This window comes from Micromesistius poutassou (genome assembly GCF_964030765.1).
Source record: "Micromesistius poutassou genome assembly, chromosome: 12".
NCBI classification, from domain to species: domain Eukaryota; kingdom Metazoa; phylum Chordata; class Actinopteri; order Gadiformes; family Gadidae; genus Micromesistius; species Micromesistius poutassou.
In genome coordinates this window covers 458,073-478,920 of record NC_140282.1, presented here as the reverse complement: position 1 = coordinate 478,920, position 20,848 = coordinate 458,073, and the positions used below count along the sequence as shown (strand labels likewise).

Genomic DNA, 20,848 nt, shown 5'->3' with positions numbered 1-20,848 from the left:
GACGCATGCACCATGAAGGGCTGGGCAGATGGGAGTGCTGACAAGAAGATGGAACACACATCTAGATTAGATTAGATGTGGTTCTAGATTAGCAGAGGAACAAACAAGCCCTGGAGAATAGTGACGACCAGCCGTCCACAGGAGGACTGCAGGAGTCAGAGGCTACAGACTGGAGGAGTCAGAGGCTACAGACTGGAGGAGTCAGAGGCTACAGACTGGAGTCAGAGGCTTCAGACTGCAGGAGTCAGAGGCTACAGACTGGAGGAGTCAGAGGCTACAGACTGGAGGAGTCAGAGGCTACAGACTGGAGTCAGAGGCTTCAGACTGCAGGAGTCAGAGGCTACAGACTGGAGGAGTCTACAGACTGGAGGAGTCAGAGGCTACAGACTGGAGGAGTCTGAGGCTACAGACTGGAGGAGTCTACAGACTGGAGGAGTCTGAGGCTACAGACTGGAGGAGTCTGAGGCTACAGACTGGAGGAGTCAGAGGCTTCAGACTGCAGGAGTCAGAGGCTACAGACTGGAGGCCACAGACTGGAGGAGTCAGAGGCTTCAGACTGCAGGAGTCAGAGGCTACAGACTGCAGGAGTCAGAGGCTACAGACTGGAGGAGTCTACAGACTGGAGGAGTCAGAGGCTACAGACTGGAGGAGTCTGAGGCTACAGACTGGAGGCCACAGACTGGAGGAGTCAGAGGCTACAGACTGGAGGAGGCTACAGACTGGAGGAGTCTACAGACTGGAGGAGTCAGAGGCTACAGACTGGAGGAGTCAGAGGCTACAGACTGGAGGAGTCAGAGGCTACAGACTGGAGGAGGCGTCAGATGGCTCCCTGACTCCTCTGGGGTGTACGCTGTATTCTACTAACCAAGGGGGCCACCTTCAGCTTGAATTTCCATCAGGTTGAAATACAAGCTGAAGGTCCTCGGTCTTCTTGTGACGAGCAGCTGATCTGCTGCTGCAGCTGATAATGAAGAAGTCATCTATCTTCAGCTGCACACTCGTTGGCTGCACTAGAGGAGATATCATCAACTCTTCACATTTCTTTCCTGAATATTAATATATCCAGCATTATTCGAGCGTATGTGTGTATTCCTTCTTTGAATTATTTAGTCGTGTTGTTAATCAGTCAATTTACTGTAAAACCGTTTATTGATCATATATTGAATGATAACTGAAATTCCAGACGCCAGCTCTGTTTCCTATATATTGATATATGAGTATGAATATATTGCTGACATCATGATACTATGATCAGCTGGGACACATCCATCACAGCCGCTTCAATTATTCATGTTTAGGTTTCATCACGAAAACGCTAATATGTCACACAAAATAACTGTATCATTGACAAAAATACAAACTATACACATTTCTGCTCACTTTAATGTTATGCTCACATTAATGCATACATGCGTACAATTATAACTTTGCATCATATGACTGACCAGCAGTGGTGGGATGTATTACTGTGTTTTGCCCTGTATTATGTTGTCTCTTAATGTTTATTAAACAAATGATGCAGCAAACATCCGTTTCAAGGACTTAATTCATTCAAAAAGTTTATTGCTTTTACAAACCACAGTAGAAATCCGTATTAATAAGCACATCCACTGAAGCAGCTGAGAAAACAAACTAATCCTGTACACTGAAAACCTCACGGCAGGTGTGAGCCTACAGTCTAGAAATAGCACCGGTTTGCATATAAAAAAGGAGAAGTTACATCCTTATTTGATTACAAAAATCAGTGCTTCAAACATAATTGCCAGTCCAGATGCATATTTTCAGATGCATGTCTTAAAGCTAGGGTAGGCAACTAGCTAGATCTAGAACGTATCCAACAAAAAAACATTTCATTTAGGCAGAATGAAATGACTGGACAGGTATTACCAGCAACAGTTACCAGATACTTCCATTCATTTTAAGAGCATTTGATTTATTGCTGTTGAGATATCGAGAGAATTTCAACAAATATGACAAAAAATGCCGCTTATATAAATTGCCTACCCTAGCTTAAACTAAATAAAGTATATAAAACTCATGCTCTCAAATAGAAACATTGCAAAATACTTGCATTTTCTTCGCCTTTTACTCCTCGCCATTGGTTAGTCACACGCGGTGTTAGAGAATATAAAATGCATCCTTGACCAATAAATATGATGCCCCATAATATCCCAATGAGTAATTTAACATTTGCATTTCAACTTTTAAAGCCCTGTTATTAAATTAATACGTTTGCATTATTTTTCTCCAAGTAAGCTTACAAGATAAGATACACTTTAATAAAGCTTTAGGACAGAAAAAAACTTTCCAGCGTTTTTTTCCCATGATTACATTTCTTACAATTCAATTTACTGCATTGTTTTAACTTCTTTTAAAAAAAAGTCACAAAAATACAAAATACTATTTGCACCAAAAGAGTATGAATTTACAGAACAAAACAATGAAGCAGAACACATTGGTTGGGTAGAAGTAGAAAGTTCAACGTTCACCACAACAAATGCTGGACAACACAGGACACTGTGAGGGGTATTATAAACAGAGTGCAAAAGAGTCACATTTTGATTGTCCACAAATTGTTTCCTTTTTTAAATCTGATGTTTTAAAAAGTGAAACTGTTCCAGTAGTAGCAGTGATGTTGCCATGGCAGTGGTTCTGAAAACAGCCGTGTTCGTCAGCCCTTTAACTTAAAGTTCACATCTTCATCTTATTTTGGTTTGGAAGCGTCCAGGATTTCAACAAATTGCAGCGCATGGTTCAATGAAACAAGACAATCATGACATAACGGTGGCTTGTCATTTCAAATTCATAGTTGCAACCGAAACAGCAGCGATAGTAAATACACATAATACTGAAGGGATGTCACTCTCTTTGACAAGTGTGGAACATCTCACACCCCCTAAAAATAGATTAATAATTATTAATAAATATAAATGAGTTGAATATATATTTTATAGTTAATGATTGTCATGTTCTTACAATGTAATCACATGCTTTTACCTTTCTTTAAAAGTACTTTCTTTTAAACTTTTTTCTCTGATCGAAGAAATGACTGAATTTGAAATAATTGTAATCCTTTGTTCACCGACCCAATAAAGTGCATTACTTCACATTCCAGCCGGTCAATTCCACAAATGATATACTTTCTTTATATTATTCTCTCAGCAGCCAGACCAGGTGAGCTGCAAAAGCACGTTTTGAGGTGAGGGTTAAAATTTATGACAGTGTGAGTAGCGTCTTGAAATGGGTAAGAAATGCATTGTTGTTTAAAAGATGTCAAGCTGCACCACGGAGACTATGACAAGCTGACCCTAACCCTGACCCTAACCCTAACCCTGACCCTAACCCTGACCCTGACCCTAACCCTGACCTCATGATGAGTCTCAAGCAGGTTCTCCTGAAGCCTTTGCTAGCGAGGGGACAGGAGGCCTCCTGCTCCCTTAATGTGTGAATAAGCTCAACCCTCTGGTCGTTGACACAAAGTCCCTTATTTATCATCCTATGCTGCTCACACAGATTCCACATTTTTATACAAAACATCCTACAGGTGAATCCGCCAGCAGGAATATCACTGATTACTACGTTGCTTTCAGAAGCACCACGAGCAACAAGAGGTAATCAACACCTCTATTCATTTCTCCAGCTACAATGACTACTAGAGTGGAAGAAGTATATCTTTACTTTCCTGCTCATCCCACAATCAAATCCTTTCTGGAACCTCCTCTGACTCAATGCTACCATTCAATAGCACTGAAGAGCTCCATGAACCTCAAATAGCACAAATAGTTTGAAAAGGTGTCATTCAGCGTATACTAAAGAATAATGAAGTAAAACTGAAGCGAAAAACACAAATCTGCAAACACATGCAAATGATGCAATTCTTTGTTTTAGCTATAAATAACCTAAAATAATCAATGACGACGACTCAAGGTTCAGGACATGTCCTAGGCCTTCATGTTGAACCAAACCCTCGACATTAACAAAAGAAAACACAATCAATCACGCATTATGTGGAAGCCAAACTCCTAACGCTGCATTATCGCTCAGCCCATCAACCCCACGGTCGGATGATCCTTGCTTTCCAGCCAATCAAATCCACTGGCGTTCGCCGTCTCGCTGCAGATCTGTTGGAACAGGGGGTCGTTCATGATGTCCTCCGGCGTGGTGTCTTGATATTGACCTTGCTGCTGACTGGGGTCAAACAGAAGGTTCGTATCCAGAGTGTTCAGGTCACTGATGGTGCTGGAGAGGTCCGACGACATTCCCATCTCCCCGGGGAAACCCTGCCCCCCGGCGCCGTGTTGTGGCGCCGGCTCCGAGATCCTCTTCCCGGAGTGAAGGCGGCTGTTGTCACTGATGAGCCTCTTCACCGTGGTGTTGAAGTCCAGCAGATGCCCCTGCTGCTGCTGCTGCTGCTGCTGCTGCTGCTGCTGCTGCTGCTGCTGCTGCTGCTGCTCCAGCGCGGGGGCGGTAAGGCGGGGGGGCGGGGCCTGCTGGTGATACTGCCTGGAGACAGCTGACGAGGTGACTCCGCCCCCTGAGCACAGCATCATCTGTTCATTGGCGGGGCCCTGCGTGAGGAGGAACGTGGGCTTCTGGAAGCAGTAGTCGCCGTGACTGCAGTCTGCGGGCCCCGGGGCCTGGAGGTCGGCGCCGGCGGGGGCCGCCTCCAGCAGCTGGGCGAGGTTCATGCAGGCGGGGCTGTTGTAGCCGGAGGGCGGGGGGCCCCTGCCCAGGCCGCGGCCCGCCGCCTCGCAGTCCAGCTCCATCTTACCCAGCAGGACGCCGCCCAGGCCCTGGAGCGGCGGCTGCAGGGGGAGGGCCTCCGTCTGCATCATGACGTTCACCGGCACCGACTGGCTCCGCTGGGCCAGGCTGCTGGCGCTCAGGCCCTGCTGGCTGCTGGCCAGGACGCTCAACATCTCAGGGGCCACGGGGGAGTGGAACTGGGGCGAGGCCAGCGAGGTCCGGGACGCGGAGTGCGACGGGGGCCCGCCGCCGGGCCCCGCGCCCCGCTGGCCCACCGCCGGGCTCACGCTGCGGCACCTGAAGGCGGCCATGCTGCCGGCGGCGGCGGGGGAGGAGCCGGCGGCTCTGCTCTCCAGGGGGGCGGGGACGGCGAAGCCCTCCCTCCTCGCCACGGGGGAGCCGGGGGTGAGGCGGCCGGGGGGCCCGTGGTGGGGGGGGGGCCTCCCCTGGGGGGGGGGCGCGGTCTGCCCCGGGATGGCGAAGGCGTGGGGCTTCTGGAAGTGGTCCTCGATCAGGTCCTGGTAGCTGGGGGCGGGGCCGCTGTGGCCGGCGCCGCCCCCGCTGTAGCTCTGGTTCATCCAGTCCAGCCTGGCCTTGTCGGGGTGCGTGGCCGTGGGCCGCTGCATGGGCTTCACCGGGCTGCAGGACACCGGCCCGGCGCCGTGGTAACCCGTCACGCTGGAGTTGATGGGGGTGAAGGCGAAGGGATTCCTGCACTCCGCAAGGCCGGCCTGGGCACCGCCGCCGCCGCAGGGCGGGGTGGGGGTGGGGGTGGGGGTGGGGGTGGGGGTGCCGACGGGGGTGTGGCAGTCCACCGGGGTGGTGGGGGCCATGCGGGAGCAGGGGCTCATCAGGGCTCTGGCTCCGCCCATCATCTCGGAGGTGGGGGTGGGGGTGGGGGTGGGCGTCTGCACGGGGGTGCAGCTGCTGTTGCGGGAGTGGTAGAACGGCGTCACCACCTGGTTGGCGGACGCCGCCCGGCCCTGCAGCGGCGTCTGCTGCCGCTGGAAGGACGCGCACGGGCCGAAGCGCTGCAGGTTGAGCTTCATCTGCTCCTCCATCTGCACCAGCTCCTCCACGATGCTGTCCTGCGTCACGTCGTCGTCCTCCAGGAAGTAGCCCGCCCCCCCGCAGCCCGGGGCGGGGCCCCCGGCGGCCAGCGGGTCCCTGAGGGGCGTGGGGGTCCGCTGGGGGTCGGCCGGCGGCTCCATGTGACAGTAGGGCCGCTCGGCGTGGTGCGGCCCGCTCAGCGCCTCGTGGGAGCAGAGGGTCTGTCTGTGGCGCTCGGGGCTGTGGGGCTCCATGTGGGTCATGTGGTACTGCTGCTGCTGCTGCTGCTGCTGCTGCTGCTGCTGCTGCTGCTGCTGCTGCTGCTGCTGCTGCTGCTGCCGGAGCAGTAGCGCCCCGTGCCCCAGCGAGGCAGCGCCCTCCGTCACGCTGCAGCTGCTCCTGCTCCTCGGCTCCAGGGCGCTCTGGGCTCTGCCGACCGCCTGGAACCCGGCGGTCGTGAAGGGGCCCGCGGGGAGGAGGGCGGGGCCGGGGGGGGGAGACACCGCAGAGCCCCCCCTCCTCAGGGCCCGGCTGAACACCGGGGCGCTCTCGGGGCGGAGCGGGGCCCCCGCGGGCGGCGGCCGGCTGGTCATGGCCGTGATCTCGTCTCTGAACTCGTCGGAGGAGGAGAACGCGTCGGCCGGCCTGGAGCTCAGCGCTCTCTTCAGGGGGGAGTAGGGGGGGTCGGGGCTCAGCCCGCTCCGCTTCCTGGGGCTCGTCGTGTTGTTGGTGAACAATAAGCCGTCGCTGCTCCTCCTTAACGACGGGGACATGTTAGCGTTGGGGACGGAGACGTCTCCTGAACTCCTGGTGGAGACGACAGAGTGTAAAGTGCTTTGGTTGCTCATGATGTTACTGCCTCCCTCCAGAATGGTCCCGGTGATGGTTCCCAGCGAGCAGGTCACACTGGGCCTCCGGTAGGACCCCTCCTCCGGCCCCAGGGAGCCTCTGCTCTGGGGTATGGGCACGCTGGCCGCCCGGGGCTGCCCTCTGGGGGTCACCGTCCCCGGGTTCACGGCTAGTCTGTTAGCGTCCAGCTGCTGCTGGCTGTTCTGGTGGATCACCTCCACCTCCATCTCCACGTCCACCCCGGGGGGCCGCGCCCCCCCCGCCCCCGCTCCGCAGTACGGGAGGGCGGGGGGGGCCGTCGGGGGGGCGGCGGACCCCCTGGTCTTCTGGTCCTCCCCCCCCCCCGCCCCGTACTGCGGAGCGGGGGCGGCGGGGGCGGGGGCGGCGCCGCGGGCGAGGGACACGCCCGTCACCTGCAGCAGGTTGACGGGGCTGATGTGGCGGGCGGGGCGGACGGTCTGGACGGCGCCGCTGGCCAGCAGCACCGTGGGGGGGGGGTGCAGGGCGAGGCCGCCGCCGCCGCCGCCGCCGGTCGACGGTTTAGGCAGGATCTGGGGGTAGCGCTGGCGTAGAGCGGCGCGGTCCCCCGGGGGCCCCGGGGGCGGGGCCCTGGGACCCTGGAGCGGCTGGGCGAGCACCTGCAGGCTGAGGGGCCCCGCCTTGTTCTCCGCCGCTGGACTCGGGGTCAGCAGCGCCCGGCTCCTCTGCACCTGAGGACACACACCTGGAGTCACACCTGGAGTCACAGCTGGAGTCACACCTGGAGTCACACCTGGACTCACACCTGGAGTCACACCTGGAGTCACACCTGGACTCACACCTGGAGTCACACCTGGAGTCACACCTGGAGTCACACGGACCACCTTGAACTAGTTTAAAGGTCCCATGACGTGCCACCAGGTGTGAGTGTGATCGGCCGCTACAAGCCGTTTTGGAAATCAGCCCCTTATGACATCACAGGTGGGCGTGTCCACCTAGCTGTGTGCTGATAGGTCAGTCCACCAGCCCACCCAGTGGACCGGAGCAGACGTCGCTCATCCTATCCGTCACACATCACAGGTGGACACGCCCACCTGTGATGTCATAAGGGGCAGATTTCCAAAACGGCTTGTAGCGGCCGATCACACTCACACCTGGTGGCGCGTCACGGGACCTTTAAACGGTGACGTACGAATAAAACACATTTCATTTATTTATTTTCATTAAATGGGGACTCCTATACTTCCTGTTCCTCCTCCTATAGAGTTGTGTTATTGTGTAGTTGTGTTATTGTGTTGTTGTGTTATTGTGTAGTTGTGTTATTGTGTAGTTGTGTTATTGCTGTTCTGCTGACAACCAGCCACACTCTGTACAGGTCGTCATGGGAACCGTCACGGTCGGGGTCAAAGGTCAAAGCTGCCAACGTAAACAAAGACCGGGCGCGGCCGCGCGGCGGGGTTGGGTACCGTCAGCGGGCTCTGCACCGCCGCCACCACGAGGCCCAGGGGGGGGGGCTGGGGCGAGGGGTGGGCGGGGCCCGCGGGGGGGGGGCCCTCGCCGGGCGGGGGGGAGGTCAGGCGCTGCTCCTGCTGCTTCCTGTGGATCTTGCGCTGCAGCTGCTGCTTGGCGTCGACGGAGGGGGAGGGCCGGGCGGAGGCCTGGGGCTGGAAGGAGCCGGCGGCCTCGGGGGGGGGCGCGAAGGCTGAAGAGGACGGGGGGGACTTCACCCCTGGGGGAGGAGGAGGAGGGGGAGGAGGGGGAGGAGGGAGTAGGGGGAGGAGGAGGAGGAGGAGGAGGAGGAGGAGGAGGAGGGGGCGGAGGAGAGGAGGAGGGGGAGGAGGAGGAGGAGGAGGGGGAGGAGGAGGAGGGGGAGGGGGAGGAGGAGGAGGAGGAGGAGGAGACATGAGGTCCATCAGGTCAACAACTGCAATACGAGCACTCTTACAGTAACTACACCACAGTGGATGAAGTCGTGTTATCATGCCCCCCCCCCCCCCCCTGAAGGAGAGACCCCCCCCCCCCCCACCAATTGAATTGAATTGAATTGAATTGAATTGAATTGAATTGAATTGAATGTTCACGCGGTCTCCTGCAGCAGAAGGAGTACCGAGCTTTGACCACCAGGGGGCAGCATCACTCTACAGACTCCAGGGACACGGACCATGGACGAGAGGGAAGGGGAGAGCCGTCTCACCCGCCGCTGTGCTGGCCATGATGCTGAGCGCCGCCACCGACTTGTTGCTGATGTAGTGGCTGTTCAGCAGGAAGCGCGCGAGGTCCTCCACGGCGTTGAACGGACGGCTCAGAACCTTCTGGGCCCATTCACACACCAGACCGCAGGCGGCCGAGCGCACCTCCTCCTTGATGTTGGAGATCGGACCGGGAGAATCCAGGGCTTCAAACTGGAGGCAGACAACACGCTGGGTCACACACGGTGTTTGGCGGGGCGAGTCGGAATACAATGAAATACTGAAACAGTTTTAAACGGGCGGCAGCAGCTCAGGAGGTGGAGCGGGTCGGCTGGTAACCGCAAGGTCGCTGGTTCGATCCCCGGCTCCTCCTCCTAGAGGAGTGTGGAGGTGTCCCTGAGAGAGACGCCTCCCCCTGACTGCTCCTCCTAGAGGAGTGTGGAGGTGTCCCTGAGAGAGACGCCTCCCCCTGACTGCTCCTCCTAGAGGAGTGTGGAGGTGTCCCTGAGAGAGACGCCTCACCCTGACTGCTCCTCCTAGAGGAGTGTGGAGGTGTCCCTGAGAGAGACGCCTCACCCTGACTGCTCCTCCTAGAGGAGTGTGGAGGTGTCCCTGAGAGAGACGCCTCCCCCTGACTGCTCCTCCTAGAGGAGTGTGGAGGTGTCCCTGAGAGAGACGCCTCACCCTGACTGCTCCTCCTAGAGGAGTGTGGAGGTGTCCCTGAGAGAGACTCCTCACCCTGACTGCTCCTCCTAGAGGAGTGTGGAGGTGTCCCTGAGAGAGACGCCTCCCCCTGAATGCTCCTCCTAGAGGAGTGTGGAGGTGTCCCTGAGAGAGACGCCTCACCCTGACTGCTCCTCCTAGAGGAGTGTGGAGGTGTCCCTGAGAGAGACGCCTCCCCCTGACTGCTCCTGACCCGCTGGCTGTCGCCCTGCGTGGTCGACTCCACCGTCGGTGTGTGAATGTGTGCATGAATGGGTGAATGTCAGTCAACACTGTAAGGCGCTTTGGATGAAAGCGCATAGAGCACCTTACATACATACTTGAACTCACTCACTCATTCTCAACAGCCTAATGTGAACCTCGTTGTTATTTGCTATTTAGTGTCTTTATCCTTATTCACTTTATCGTCCATGTGGATCTCTTTTTTTGATAATCCTGCTTGTGTTATTATGTGTATGTTATGTGTGATGTCTATGTCTTTGAGCTACTTGGACCCTGAATTTCCCCTAGGGATCAATAAAGTTACTATCTATCTATCTATCTATCTATCTATCTATCTATCACTCTATCTATCTATCTATCACTCTATCTATCTATCTATCTATCTGTATCACTATCTATCTATCTATCTATCTATCTATCTATCACTCTATCTATCTATCTATCTATCTATCTATCACTCTATCACTCTATCTATCTATCTTTCTATCACTCTATCTATCTATCTATCACTCTATCTATCTATCTATCTATCTATCAATCTATCTATCTATCTATCTATCACTCTATCTATCTTTCTATCACTCTATCTATCTATCTATCACTCTATCTATCTATCTATCTATCTATCTATCCATCTAAATGAGGACCATATGAGGTACTGACCGAGTTCCCTGCCTTGTGCAGGTCCAGCGTGGGCAGCGAGGGCGTGCTGACCAGCGCTCTCTTCCTCAGCCCGCTGTAGCAGTACGTACACACGGGTTAAGGCACAACGTGGAGGAGGACTCTTCACACCGTATGAAGTGGACATTCTGCAGGAATTATTATTAATATTGGAGGAGAAGAATGATTTCGTCAGCACATACGGTGTGTGTTCGTCTTAGAGGAATTGTCACATTGACTTTAGTTATATATACTGCAACAAGGATAGTAAACTAATGGTTAAAAATTGATATTTTAATGATAATGCACGATGAAGCGCTGTTGTAATTAACTGTATTACCATTCCTTCATAATTTACGATTTACAATTGATTCTATTTCTAAATTTGTCATGTAATATTTAACACATGTTGTGGGATTAAGTACCGGTCCAAATCTTTTTGTTTTTAGTTCTGAATGTCCGTCCAGACAACTGTCAGAAGGAAGACGTTCCAGTCCCAGATTATAAGACTATAACGCTCAACCAGATTGTCGCTATTGGTGACGATAAACAGGAGGGTCTACGTTACCCCCCCCCCCTCCCCCGGGGGGACCCCCCCTGGTGGGGGTCAGGGAACAGCCAATCCCTGCTCCTCTGTTCTGCAACACAGCCTCACGGCACAGAGGGGGGACTTGATTTGATTTGATTTCACATCTATTTTTAGATTCTTTATGAACTGCAACAGCTGCTGTCTGTGACTGGAATTCCCCTAGAGGTCAGCCAGAGGTCAGCTGGAGGTCAGCTGGAGGTCAGGTGGAGGTCAGCCGGAGGTCCGGCGGTTAGGATTCGCTCATAAAGGATATTTGGATTTGCCTCTCATGCCGAGGCGCCGGGCCTTCATGTTGGGGAACACGTTCTTCATCATCTTCCCGAAGTCGGCGGCGCTCAGCGGGTGGTAGTTGAGGTTGTCACAGTAGCTCCTGGAGGAGAGGAGCAGAGAACATCACCGCTGGGGTCTGGAGACGGGCCACGCCTAGTCTACTGCAGACGTGGACCGTAGAGAACGCAGGGGGACCTTAAGGGCCCGTCCCATTCCTCCTTAACAAGAACACGCTCTGAGGGCCCTTAGCTGCCAGTCAGCTCCCGGGCTGGTTAGCGTTCAAGGGTTGATTTTAAGGGAAAAACACCCTCCCCCCTCGCTCCCTTAAGTATTGGGACACCCTACCCCTTCGTGGGGTTAGGGCTCAGATCGAGGGTTAAGGGGGAGAATTGGGACAGGGCCTAAGTTACATTCAATCTAGTTCTAAGACAGTGGCATCGGAACTGTTATTTCAAGACAGTCTACCAAGTATCAATAACACACACGCTGCTCAATCAATAACCAACATTAACTCCTTCCTGATCAAATTAAATGAAACATCCTGATCTGATTGATCACGTTGTATGCTGATGACTCCACTGTTCTGCTTGGTCTAACTGAGTTATGTCCAGCGCCGTGCCGGTATCGGCGGCCTGGGGACGGTAAATCCCTGAGGTAAGCGAGTTGTGTTTGGTGCTAAAGAGCTTTAGCAGTTAGCTTCACACCCATAGCCGCTCGCTGCTGACGTATGGAGGGGACCTGAAACCAGAGCCGGCTCAATCAGGCTATTTCAGGCCCCTTTAGTCTCTTATTTTAGTTTTCTATGTCAGGCAGTCAAAGAAATGTAATAGTACATTACACAGACCTGCTGTCTACGCGACCAGCTTACATTCATTCTATCTCTACAGGCTGTTATCGACAACATTAAAGACACGTTTTATGATCTATCTTTGGGGATCTAGTCAGATAAAAAAAACATATCAACATGAAGGGTTATCATTTTAATTAGCTAGTGGCTCGTCCCTGGTCCATGGTCCTGGTCCATGGTCCTGGTCCATGGTCCTGGTCCGTGGTCCTGGTCCGTGGAGCCCATGTGTCTGGCTGTATTTTCTGTTTGCTAGTCGAGTTAAAAGGACTTGTTGCATAAGAGCGCCAAGGTATTTCAATCACTGTCTCAGACTTTCCATTCTAATGTTACAGACACATGGCGTGCAGCCCCATTCCAGCAGCTTGCATCTATTTATATTGTCTTAGCTGAAATGTAAAGGAGAGATACACTGAAAGCACTAATGGATCCATCTCACTCCAGAACTGTTGAACCGAGGAAGACCAACCACTGTTTCATTATAAAAAGGTTTTCCTCACTACGCTCCATTAGATTTTACTGTAGGCCTCTTAATGGCTGCAAATGTGCTTTAATCTGAGCTAATGAAAGACTTTGTGTGGGACTAGAGTGATATCCAGGTGTCTTTGTTAAAGATACATAGAGTAATGTTATCAAAGTACCAACATAAAAAGTCAGGAAGATCTTTATCACGAGAGAATAAGCTCCTCCCCTCTTAGCCCTGTGGGTTGGTTAAGACGGTCGTTTCTGTTCGCCCTATCAATACACAACGGATCAATGCTGCTTCAGAGAGTCCCTTTCACTGAGCAGACGGAAATCAAGAAAAGTTCAGCTCTTGAAAGTCTTCTCAGTACGGAGAGGATTAGGCCACATGTGATTCCTTTTTTCGGAGTTCTGACTACAATCTCAGTATTATGAGATTAAGGTCAGAATTCAGAAGTCAGAGTTCTACCTCCACGCGGCCATGGGAGGGAAAGTGTATTTTCAGGGCTAACCGCTAGCCTGACCCCAGGGTCACGTGACCCTGGGCGGGGGGTCAACAGGAAGCGGACGTGAGCGAGCGCCTACTTGTACTCGTCGTACACCTCCTGCTTGGGGAGCGAGGTCTCGGGGTGTTCCTCCAGGTGGCTGCGGATCCAGTGGAAGGCGTGCGTCTGCTGGGTGCGGCTGGACGTGGCCAGGGCCTGCTCGCTGAGGACCGGCAGAGACACGGCAGGTCAAGGGTCAGGGGGTCATAAAGGGGTCAGGTGGTAGGGGTAGGGCGGGTCGGCTGGTAACCAGGAGGTTGCCGGTTCGATCCCCGGCTCCTCCTCCTAGCTGTGAGTGTGGAGGTGTCCCTGAGAGAGACGCCTCACCCTGACTGCTCCTCCTAGCGGAGTGTGGAGGTGTCCCTGAGAGAGACGCCTCCCCCTGACTGCTCCTCCTAGAGGAGTGTGGAGGTGTCCCTGAGAGAGACGCCTCCCCCTGACTGCTCCTCCTAGAGGAGTGTGGAGGTGTCCCTGAGAGAGACGCCTCCCCCTGACTGCTCCTCCTAGAGGAGTGTGGAGGTGTCCCTGAGAGAGACGCCTCACCCTGACTGCTCCTCCTAGAGGAGTGTGGAGGTGTCCCTGAGCGAGACGCCTCCCCCTGACTGCTCCTCCTAGAGGAGTGTGGAGGTGTCCCTGAGAGAGACGCCTCCCCCTGACTGCTCCTCCTAGAGGAGTGTGGAGGTGTCCCTGAGAGAGACGCCTCCCCCTGACTGCTCCTCCTAGAGGAGTGTGGAGGTGTCCCTGAGCGAGATGCCTCACCCTGACTGCTCCTCCTAGAGGAGTGTGGAGGTGTCCCTGAGAGAGACGCCTCACCCTGACTGCTCCTGACCCGCTGGCTGTCGCCCTGCGGGGCTGACTCTATCGTCGGTGTGTGAATGTGTGATGAATGGGTGATTGTGGGGCAGTATTTTAAAGCACTTAGCCACCGGTTAGAAAAGCGCGGTATAAATGCAATCAATTGACCATCATCAGAGGAATGTACAGACGGTTGGACGTACCTTTTGTCAGTGCTGACGCTGGAGCCAGTGGGCAGCTTGAGGTAGAGGTACAGCTTCTCAATGTCCGTGAACTTGTCCACGTCTTGCTGCTCGGACAGAAATCAGGAGAGGACGGCCGTTACGCTCATCACTCAACGTTCCTGTGCTGTGATCTTAACATTAAGTATTAATTAAAGTAAAGCTACAGATTGTAACGATATACTATAATACCATACGCGATACGTATCTTAGTCTTTAACAGAGAAAAGAAACAAACACAGACCGGTTGAATTAAAGGAGGCGAACGCACAGCAGGGCACCGCCGTCCGTCAGTGGCTGACGGCCATAAAGCATGCAGCTCTAATAAACCTGACAGTGGTTATTCATCGGCAGTATTTAGGTTTCTGAATAAGGCTTTGAGTGTATCCCTGACAGAGTGTGTGGTGCCTGGATGTGGATAAAGTATGGCATCCAATCAACTAACAGCTAGCACAGGCCATATATCATCTTCCAGCCTGTGGGTCGGCGTTCTGCCTGAGTGACTGGTACGGAGCCAAATCCACTTAGCCGATCGATAGCGGTAATGTAATCAAATTTCAGGATTACAACTATTGAGTTATCATCAATATAAAAAGCCAAGCCTGCAAATTATCTACACAGACGTGAGTGCTCTTGGGCGCCCTTACAGCCGCTTCTGCGTGTCGCCGTTCACCACGAGCCACGGCGGCACCGGCATTAAGGAGGAGACCCGACTATTGGCTGGAGGGCGGCCGTCACCCTCCACTGGTAGTGAAGGAGACCCGACTATTGGCTGGAGGGCGGCCGTCACCCTCCACTGGTAGTGGAGGAGACCATGGAAGGTCCCCATGTTTAAATATGTTCAAGGGTTAGAGATCTATTTAAGAAATGTAGTCCTCACTCCTCAGGATAATAGTCCCACTAGAGATATTGCTGTTTCATATCGTGAAACCCACGCGTCTAAAGGTGGAGACTACCCCCCCCGATGTCTGGAGGCAGCACGCCGCGTTACTGTCAGCCCGCTGACCTCAACATGGAGACAGGAAGTGAGCTTTTGGAGTTTGTCTGAATGCGGCCCAAACATGACCTCATCTAGGTCTGACCAATCAGTCACCGATCAATCAATCAGTCACCGATCAATCAATCAGTCACCGATCATCACACAGTGGGGAGAGCAGAGGTTTGAATGAATGTATGAATGAAGTTGTAAAGATGAACAACACTGTGGTGAGTAAAGTGTTGATCTGCAGTGCGGCTGCTGAACGCAGGTCAGAACCAGATCAGAACCAGGTCAGAACCAGGTCAGAACCAGATCAGAACCAGGTCAGAACCAGTTCAGAACCAGATCAGAACCAGATCAGAACCAGGTCAGAACCAGATCAGAACCAGATCAGAACCAGTTCTGAACACAGCTCCTCCCGGCGGCTACAGAGAACCAGATGGAGATCCAGCCCACTCTGAACACATCTGATCTGTTCAGGCTTTTGGTTTTCCCACCACTGATGTGGACGTCAGCTTCAGACTGACGGTGTAGTTTGACGTGTACAGATGGGGACTAACACATCCTTACTGTATTGGCAGTAGGCCTTTAGGCTTTGGCTGTTCAGTGTGTTTCAGTGTGTTCCTCCTGAGCTCACACTTTCAACACTATTGATACACACTTCATTCATACATTCCTGAATCGATTTCATGTCAACCCATTTTATCACCAAAATGCCTCAAATATGTCATTTCAGATTCTACCCGTTTGAAACCAGTCTGAACATGTAGAATCATAGAAACCAGTCTGAACATGTAGAATCATAGAAACCAGTCTGAACATGTAGAATCATAGAAACCAGTCTGAACATGTAGAATCATAGTGCTTAAAGAATACTCACCAACATGGTGTCCACCTTGGATTGGACGGATTTGCTGTGAAAAGAGAGACAGTGTGATTAATGATGGTTGTGATTAAAGAGAGACAGTGTGATTAATGATGGTTGTGATTAAAGAGAGACAGTGTGATTAATGATGGTTGTGATTAAAGAGAGACAGTGTGATTAATGATGGTTGTGATTAAAGAGAGACAGTGTGATTAATGATGGTTGTGATTAAAGAGAGACAGTGTGATTAATGATGGTTGTGATTAAAGAGAGACAGTGTGATTAATGATGGTTGTGATTAAAGAGAGACAGTGTGATTAATGATGGTTGTGATTAAAGAGAGACAGTGTGATTAATGATGGTTGTGATTAAAGAGAGACAGTAAGGGGAGGCCGCGCCTCAGACCGTATTTATTTATAAAGCGGAGGAATGGTCGGTATGAAACAAGCGCTCTTAGGTCACGTAACCCGGCAACACATGGCCTGTGTACAAAGAGAGACAGGAAGCTCACTTCAACTGGAGGTGACCAGACCTGTGGTGACCAGACCTCTAGTGACCAGACCTCTAGTGACCAGACCCCTAGTGACCAGACCCCTAGTGACCAGACCTCTAGACCAGACCTCTAGACCAGACCTCTAGTGACCAGACCTCTAGTGACCAGACCCCTAGTGACCAGACCTCTAGACCAGACCTCTAGACCAGACCTCTAGTGACCAGACCTCTAGTGACCAGACCTCTAGTGACCAGACCTCTAGTGACCAGACCTCTAGACCAGACCTCTAGACCAGACCTCTAGACCAGACCTCTAGTGACCAGACCTCTAGTGACCAGACCTCTAGTGACCAGACCTCTAGTGACCAGACCTCTAGACCAGACCTCTAGTGACCAGACCCCTAGTGACCAGACCTCTAGTGACCAGACCTCTAGACCAGACCTCTAGACCAGACCTCTAGACCAGACCTCTAGTGACCAGACCTCTAGTGACCAGACCTCTAGACCAGACCTCTAGTGACCAGACCTCTAGTGACCAGACCTCTAGACCAGACCTTTAGACCAGACCTCTAGTGACCAGACCTCTAGTGACCAGACCCCTAGTGACCAGACCTCTAGTGACCAGACCTCTAGACCAGACCTCTAGACCAGACCTCTAGTGACCAGACCTCTAGACCAGACCTCTAGTGACCAGACCTCTAGTGACCAGACCCCTAGTGACCAGACCTCTAGTGACCAGACCTCTAGACCAGACCTCTAGTGACCAGACCTCTAGACCAGACCTCTAGACCAGACCTCTAGTGACCAGACCTGTGGTGACCAGACCTCTCCTCAAACTGGAGGACCCATAGAGTATATATACTACCTGTTCGTCGTGTATGTATACTACCTGTTCGTCGTGTATGTATACTACCTGTTCATCATGTATGTATACTACCTGTTCGTCACGTATGTATACTACCTGTTCATCATGTATGTATACTACCTGTTTGTCACGTATGTATACTACCTGTCCCATGGTTCCCACTATGACCTCATCGGTCTCTCATGACGTGATTCATCGTTGGCAGATTACAGGATCATAAATCATCATCATAAATCAAAACACACGCTCCCTTTTCTGTCTGATCACCATGAGAAGCTAGAAAGTATGTTTATGTTTATATTATGTTTTGTAAAGCCGGCATTATCATCAATGTATTCTTCCATATAACAAGGTATCTCTAAGAAGGAAATATTAATAAGAAATAAGCATCAACTGAAAATAAGTAAACTGTGCATTACATGACATAACGGTGTAACAACACATTATATCATTGTGCGGACGGCTTTGAGTGTCAGTTTCCGTGTACGAATCGTGAACCAATAATCTCAGAATGTAAACACTGGAACAACTGCTTCAAGCAGCGGATCTGATGAGTGACGGGTCAGACTGGAGGAGACAGGCCACAGCACACACCCTGTGAGACGGTCCCTCTCTCCTAGGGGCTAGGGGACAGGTCAGACTGTCCCCTCTCTCCTAGGAGCTAGGGGACAGATCCTAGGAGCTAGGGGACAGGTCAGACTGTCCGCTCTCTCCTAGGAGCTAGGGGACATATCCTAGGAGCTAGGGGACAGGTCAGACTGTCCCCTCTCTCCTAGGAGCTAGGGTGAGGCGGTCCCTCTCTCCTAGGGGCTAGGGGACAGGTCCTAGGGGCTAGGGGACAGCTCTGCACCACAACAAAGGGATCCCTCTAATCAGCAGTTACTATGGGACCTTTGACTCTGGACGCGGTCCTAAGCCGGTCCTAAGCCGCGTCGTTGGGTACACAGAGACCATCAGCGCTTGTTTATAGCGACCTGAGGAAAACAAAGATTAGTCTCTTACATGACGGGTTCTTTAAAGGGATTGAGTTATTACAGACTCTAATTGGCTGAGACTCCTCAGCTAGAGGAGGACCCACAGTGAGGAGCAGGCTGGTCTCCTCAGAGGAGGACCCACAGTGAGGAGCAGGCTGGTCTCCTCAGAGGAGGACCCAGGGAGGAGCAGGCTGGTCTCCTCAGAGGAGGACCCAGGGAGGAGCAGGCTGGTCTCCTCAGAGGAGGACCCAGGGAGGAGCAGGCTGGTCTCCTCAGAGGAGGACCCAGGGAGGAGCAGGCTGGTCTCCTCAGAGGAGGACCCAGGGAGGAGCAGGCTGGTCTCCTCAGAGGAGGACCCACAGTGAGGAGCAGGCTGGTCTCCTCAGAGGAGGACCCACAGTGAGGAGCAGGCTGGTCTCCTCAGAGGAGGACCCACAGTGAGGAGCAGGCTGGTCTCCTCAGAGGAGGACCCAGGGAGGAGCAGGCTGGTCTCCTCAGAGGAGGACCCAGGGAGGAGCAGGCTGGTCTCCTCAGAGGAGGACCCAGGGAGGAGCAGGCTGGTCTCCTCAGAGGAGGACCCAGGGAGGAGCAGGCTGGTCTCCTCAGAGGAGGACCCAGGGAGGAGCAGGCTGGTCTCCTCAGAGGAGGACCCAGGGAGGAGCGGTCAGGTCCACCACAGTGATGCAGAGACGTGTGAGAACGTCTACATCTGCTCACTTCTCTGCTCTTCTGAACCATGAAGACCGCAGGGCTCCATGCTGCAGTCCACCTTCACATGTTGAACTACAGCGTCACCCTGCACCGTGCTCTGTCTGGAGGACACTCCGCTCTGTGGGTTCCTCTGGGGCTGAGAACATCAGGTGCACCTCACTGCTGGACTGAGATGCCCTGGAGTTCACGTCACATACTCGGCAGACATGTGGGCTCCATAAGCACTAATTCATATTTTCCACAAGTTTGGTCTCTCGTGCTGCTCTTGTAAAGGAGTGTGGTGGAGCTATAGGCCCGTGAGTCTGTCCCGCTGACCAAGTGAACCACAGTGATACATCATATCAACATGTATGGGCCACTTCACAGTACGCCTCCACGGATATATACGTCTTATTACTTATGTTATAAATGTTGAAGTATTGTTTTACAGTATTGTACTTATACTATGTATGATTGTCGTTATTTACAGTCCTGGACTCGAGACAGGAGTAAACAAACGTTGGTGGGGGGGGGGGGGGGGGGGGGGATTTGCGTTCTCGCATCTATACTCGCATTTATTAATAAACGTTGTTGTTAAATACACGGAGTAGAATAATAATAACAACGCAGCACTACAGTGAATGTGTCCACCCAGCCGTCTTTTAAAAATAGGCTCCGATGTCAGCATCGGCGACGCCAGCTTAACCCCCCGCTGTTTACCCGCGCGTCAGGGGGCGGGTCTACCTCCGGGCGGGGAGGGGCGGGATTACCTCCGGGCGGGGAGGGGCGGGATTACCTCCGGGCGGGGAGGGGCGGCTATGAGCGACTCTGTGGGACAGCAGCTCCCCTGCCGCCATAATAATAAATAATCATAATAATAATAATAAATCACCTGCTAGTTTATGACAGCGGTTCACTCCTACCTGATAGAATTCTTTATCCGGAGTTGCAGCGCGCTGGCCTCTGACCCCTGCAGCCCCGGGACCAGGGGGGGCAGGGTGACCCCCGGGTCCTGGTGCAGCCCCGGGTCCAGGGGGGGCAGGCCGACCCCCGGGTCCAGGGGGGGCAGGCCGACCCCCGGGTCCAGGGGGTCGTGGTGGTGCGGCCCGTCTCGCGGCGGGTCCTCGTCCATCGTGGCGGAGGTTTCTAACGGCAGGCGGAGCGGTGTCAGACCGCACGTGTGGCGGAGAGCAGGAGTGAAGGAGTGCCCCCCGGGGCCGGCAGCCCCCCGGTCCGCATCGCGTCAGTCACTCCACCGGGACACCGGGGCTCCGAGGAGTCGTCACGCGCGGGGCCGGGAGCGCCTGCATGCTACAGAATAACCGTAAAAAAAAAAAGGGAAACCGGGAGGCGAGAGTGGAACCGTCCGCCTGTCCTCCGTCAGCCCCGCGGTCTGGACTCCGTTACATGTGCGCGGTCAAGAGTTGTGGCGCAGGCGCACTCGGCCCGGCCCCCACCCACACCGACAGAAATACACCTTTATATATTTATCTTAGTGTGGCACACGCTGATGATAGAGAATATCAACAGCTGAGCTACGGCTGCACAATGGAAGCATACTTCTTTCCATAAAGACGAGTATATCGCAATGGAAATATGTGTTGAAAAACAGCCCCCCAGACTGTGTTATAGTTTTTATTAGTAGATATTTTACATTTAAATATTTCAAAGCAATATTGGAGCATATGGCGTTTAATGTTACACACCGGTGTGTACCCACAACCTTTTTCTTTTTGGTTCAGTTGTCCCTCAGCGCGCTGTAGCTACACCGCGTCTGTGTGTATTTAAGAGCGTGCAGGCGTCACTCGGACCGCCAGGGGGCGCCGGCCGCTCCCTCAG

General features: G+C 53.1%; 1 protein-coding gene across 1 annotated transcript; it reads right to left on the bottom strand.

Moving 5' to 3' along the window:
• Positions 1 to 3,385: 3,385 nt before the first annotated feature.
• LOC311356065 (DNA-binding protein RFX7-like) lies at positions 3,386 to 20,383 on the bottom strand. The gene is made up of 9 exons (XM_084475848.1): positions 19,933 to 20,383; positions 16,004 to 16,037; positions 14,127 to 14,212; positions 13,169 to 13,291; positions 11,261 to 11,377; positions 10,422 to 10,506; positions 8,819 to 9,026; positions 8,091 to 8,353; positions 3,386 to 7,355 (listed from the first exon to the last, which is right to left on the bottom strand). Exons 1-9 carry the CDS (start codon positions 20,139 to 20,141, stop codon positions 4,041 to 4,043), a joined length of 4,440 nt encoding a protein of 1,479 aa, XP_084331974.1. The 5' UTR covers positions 20,142 to 20,383; the 3' UTR covers positions 3,386 to 4,040.
• Positions 20,384 to 20,848: the final 465 nt, after the last annotated feature.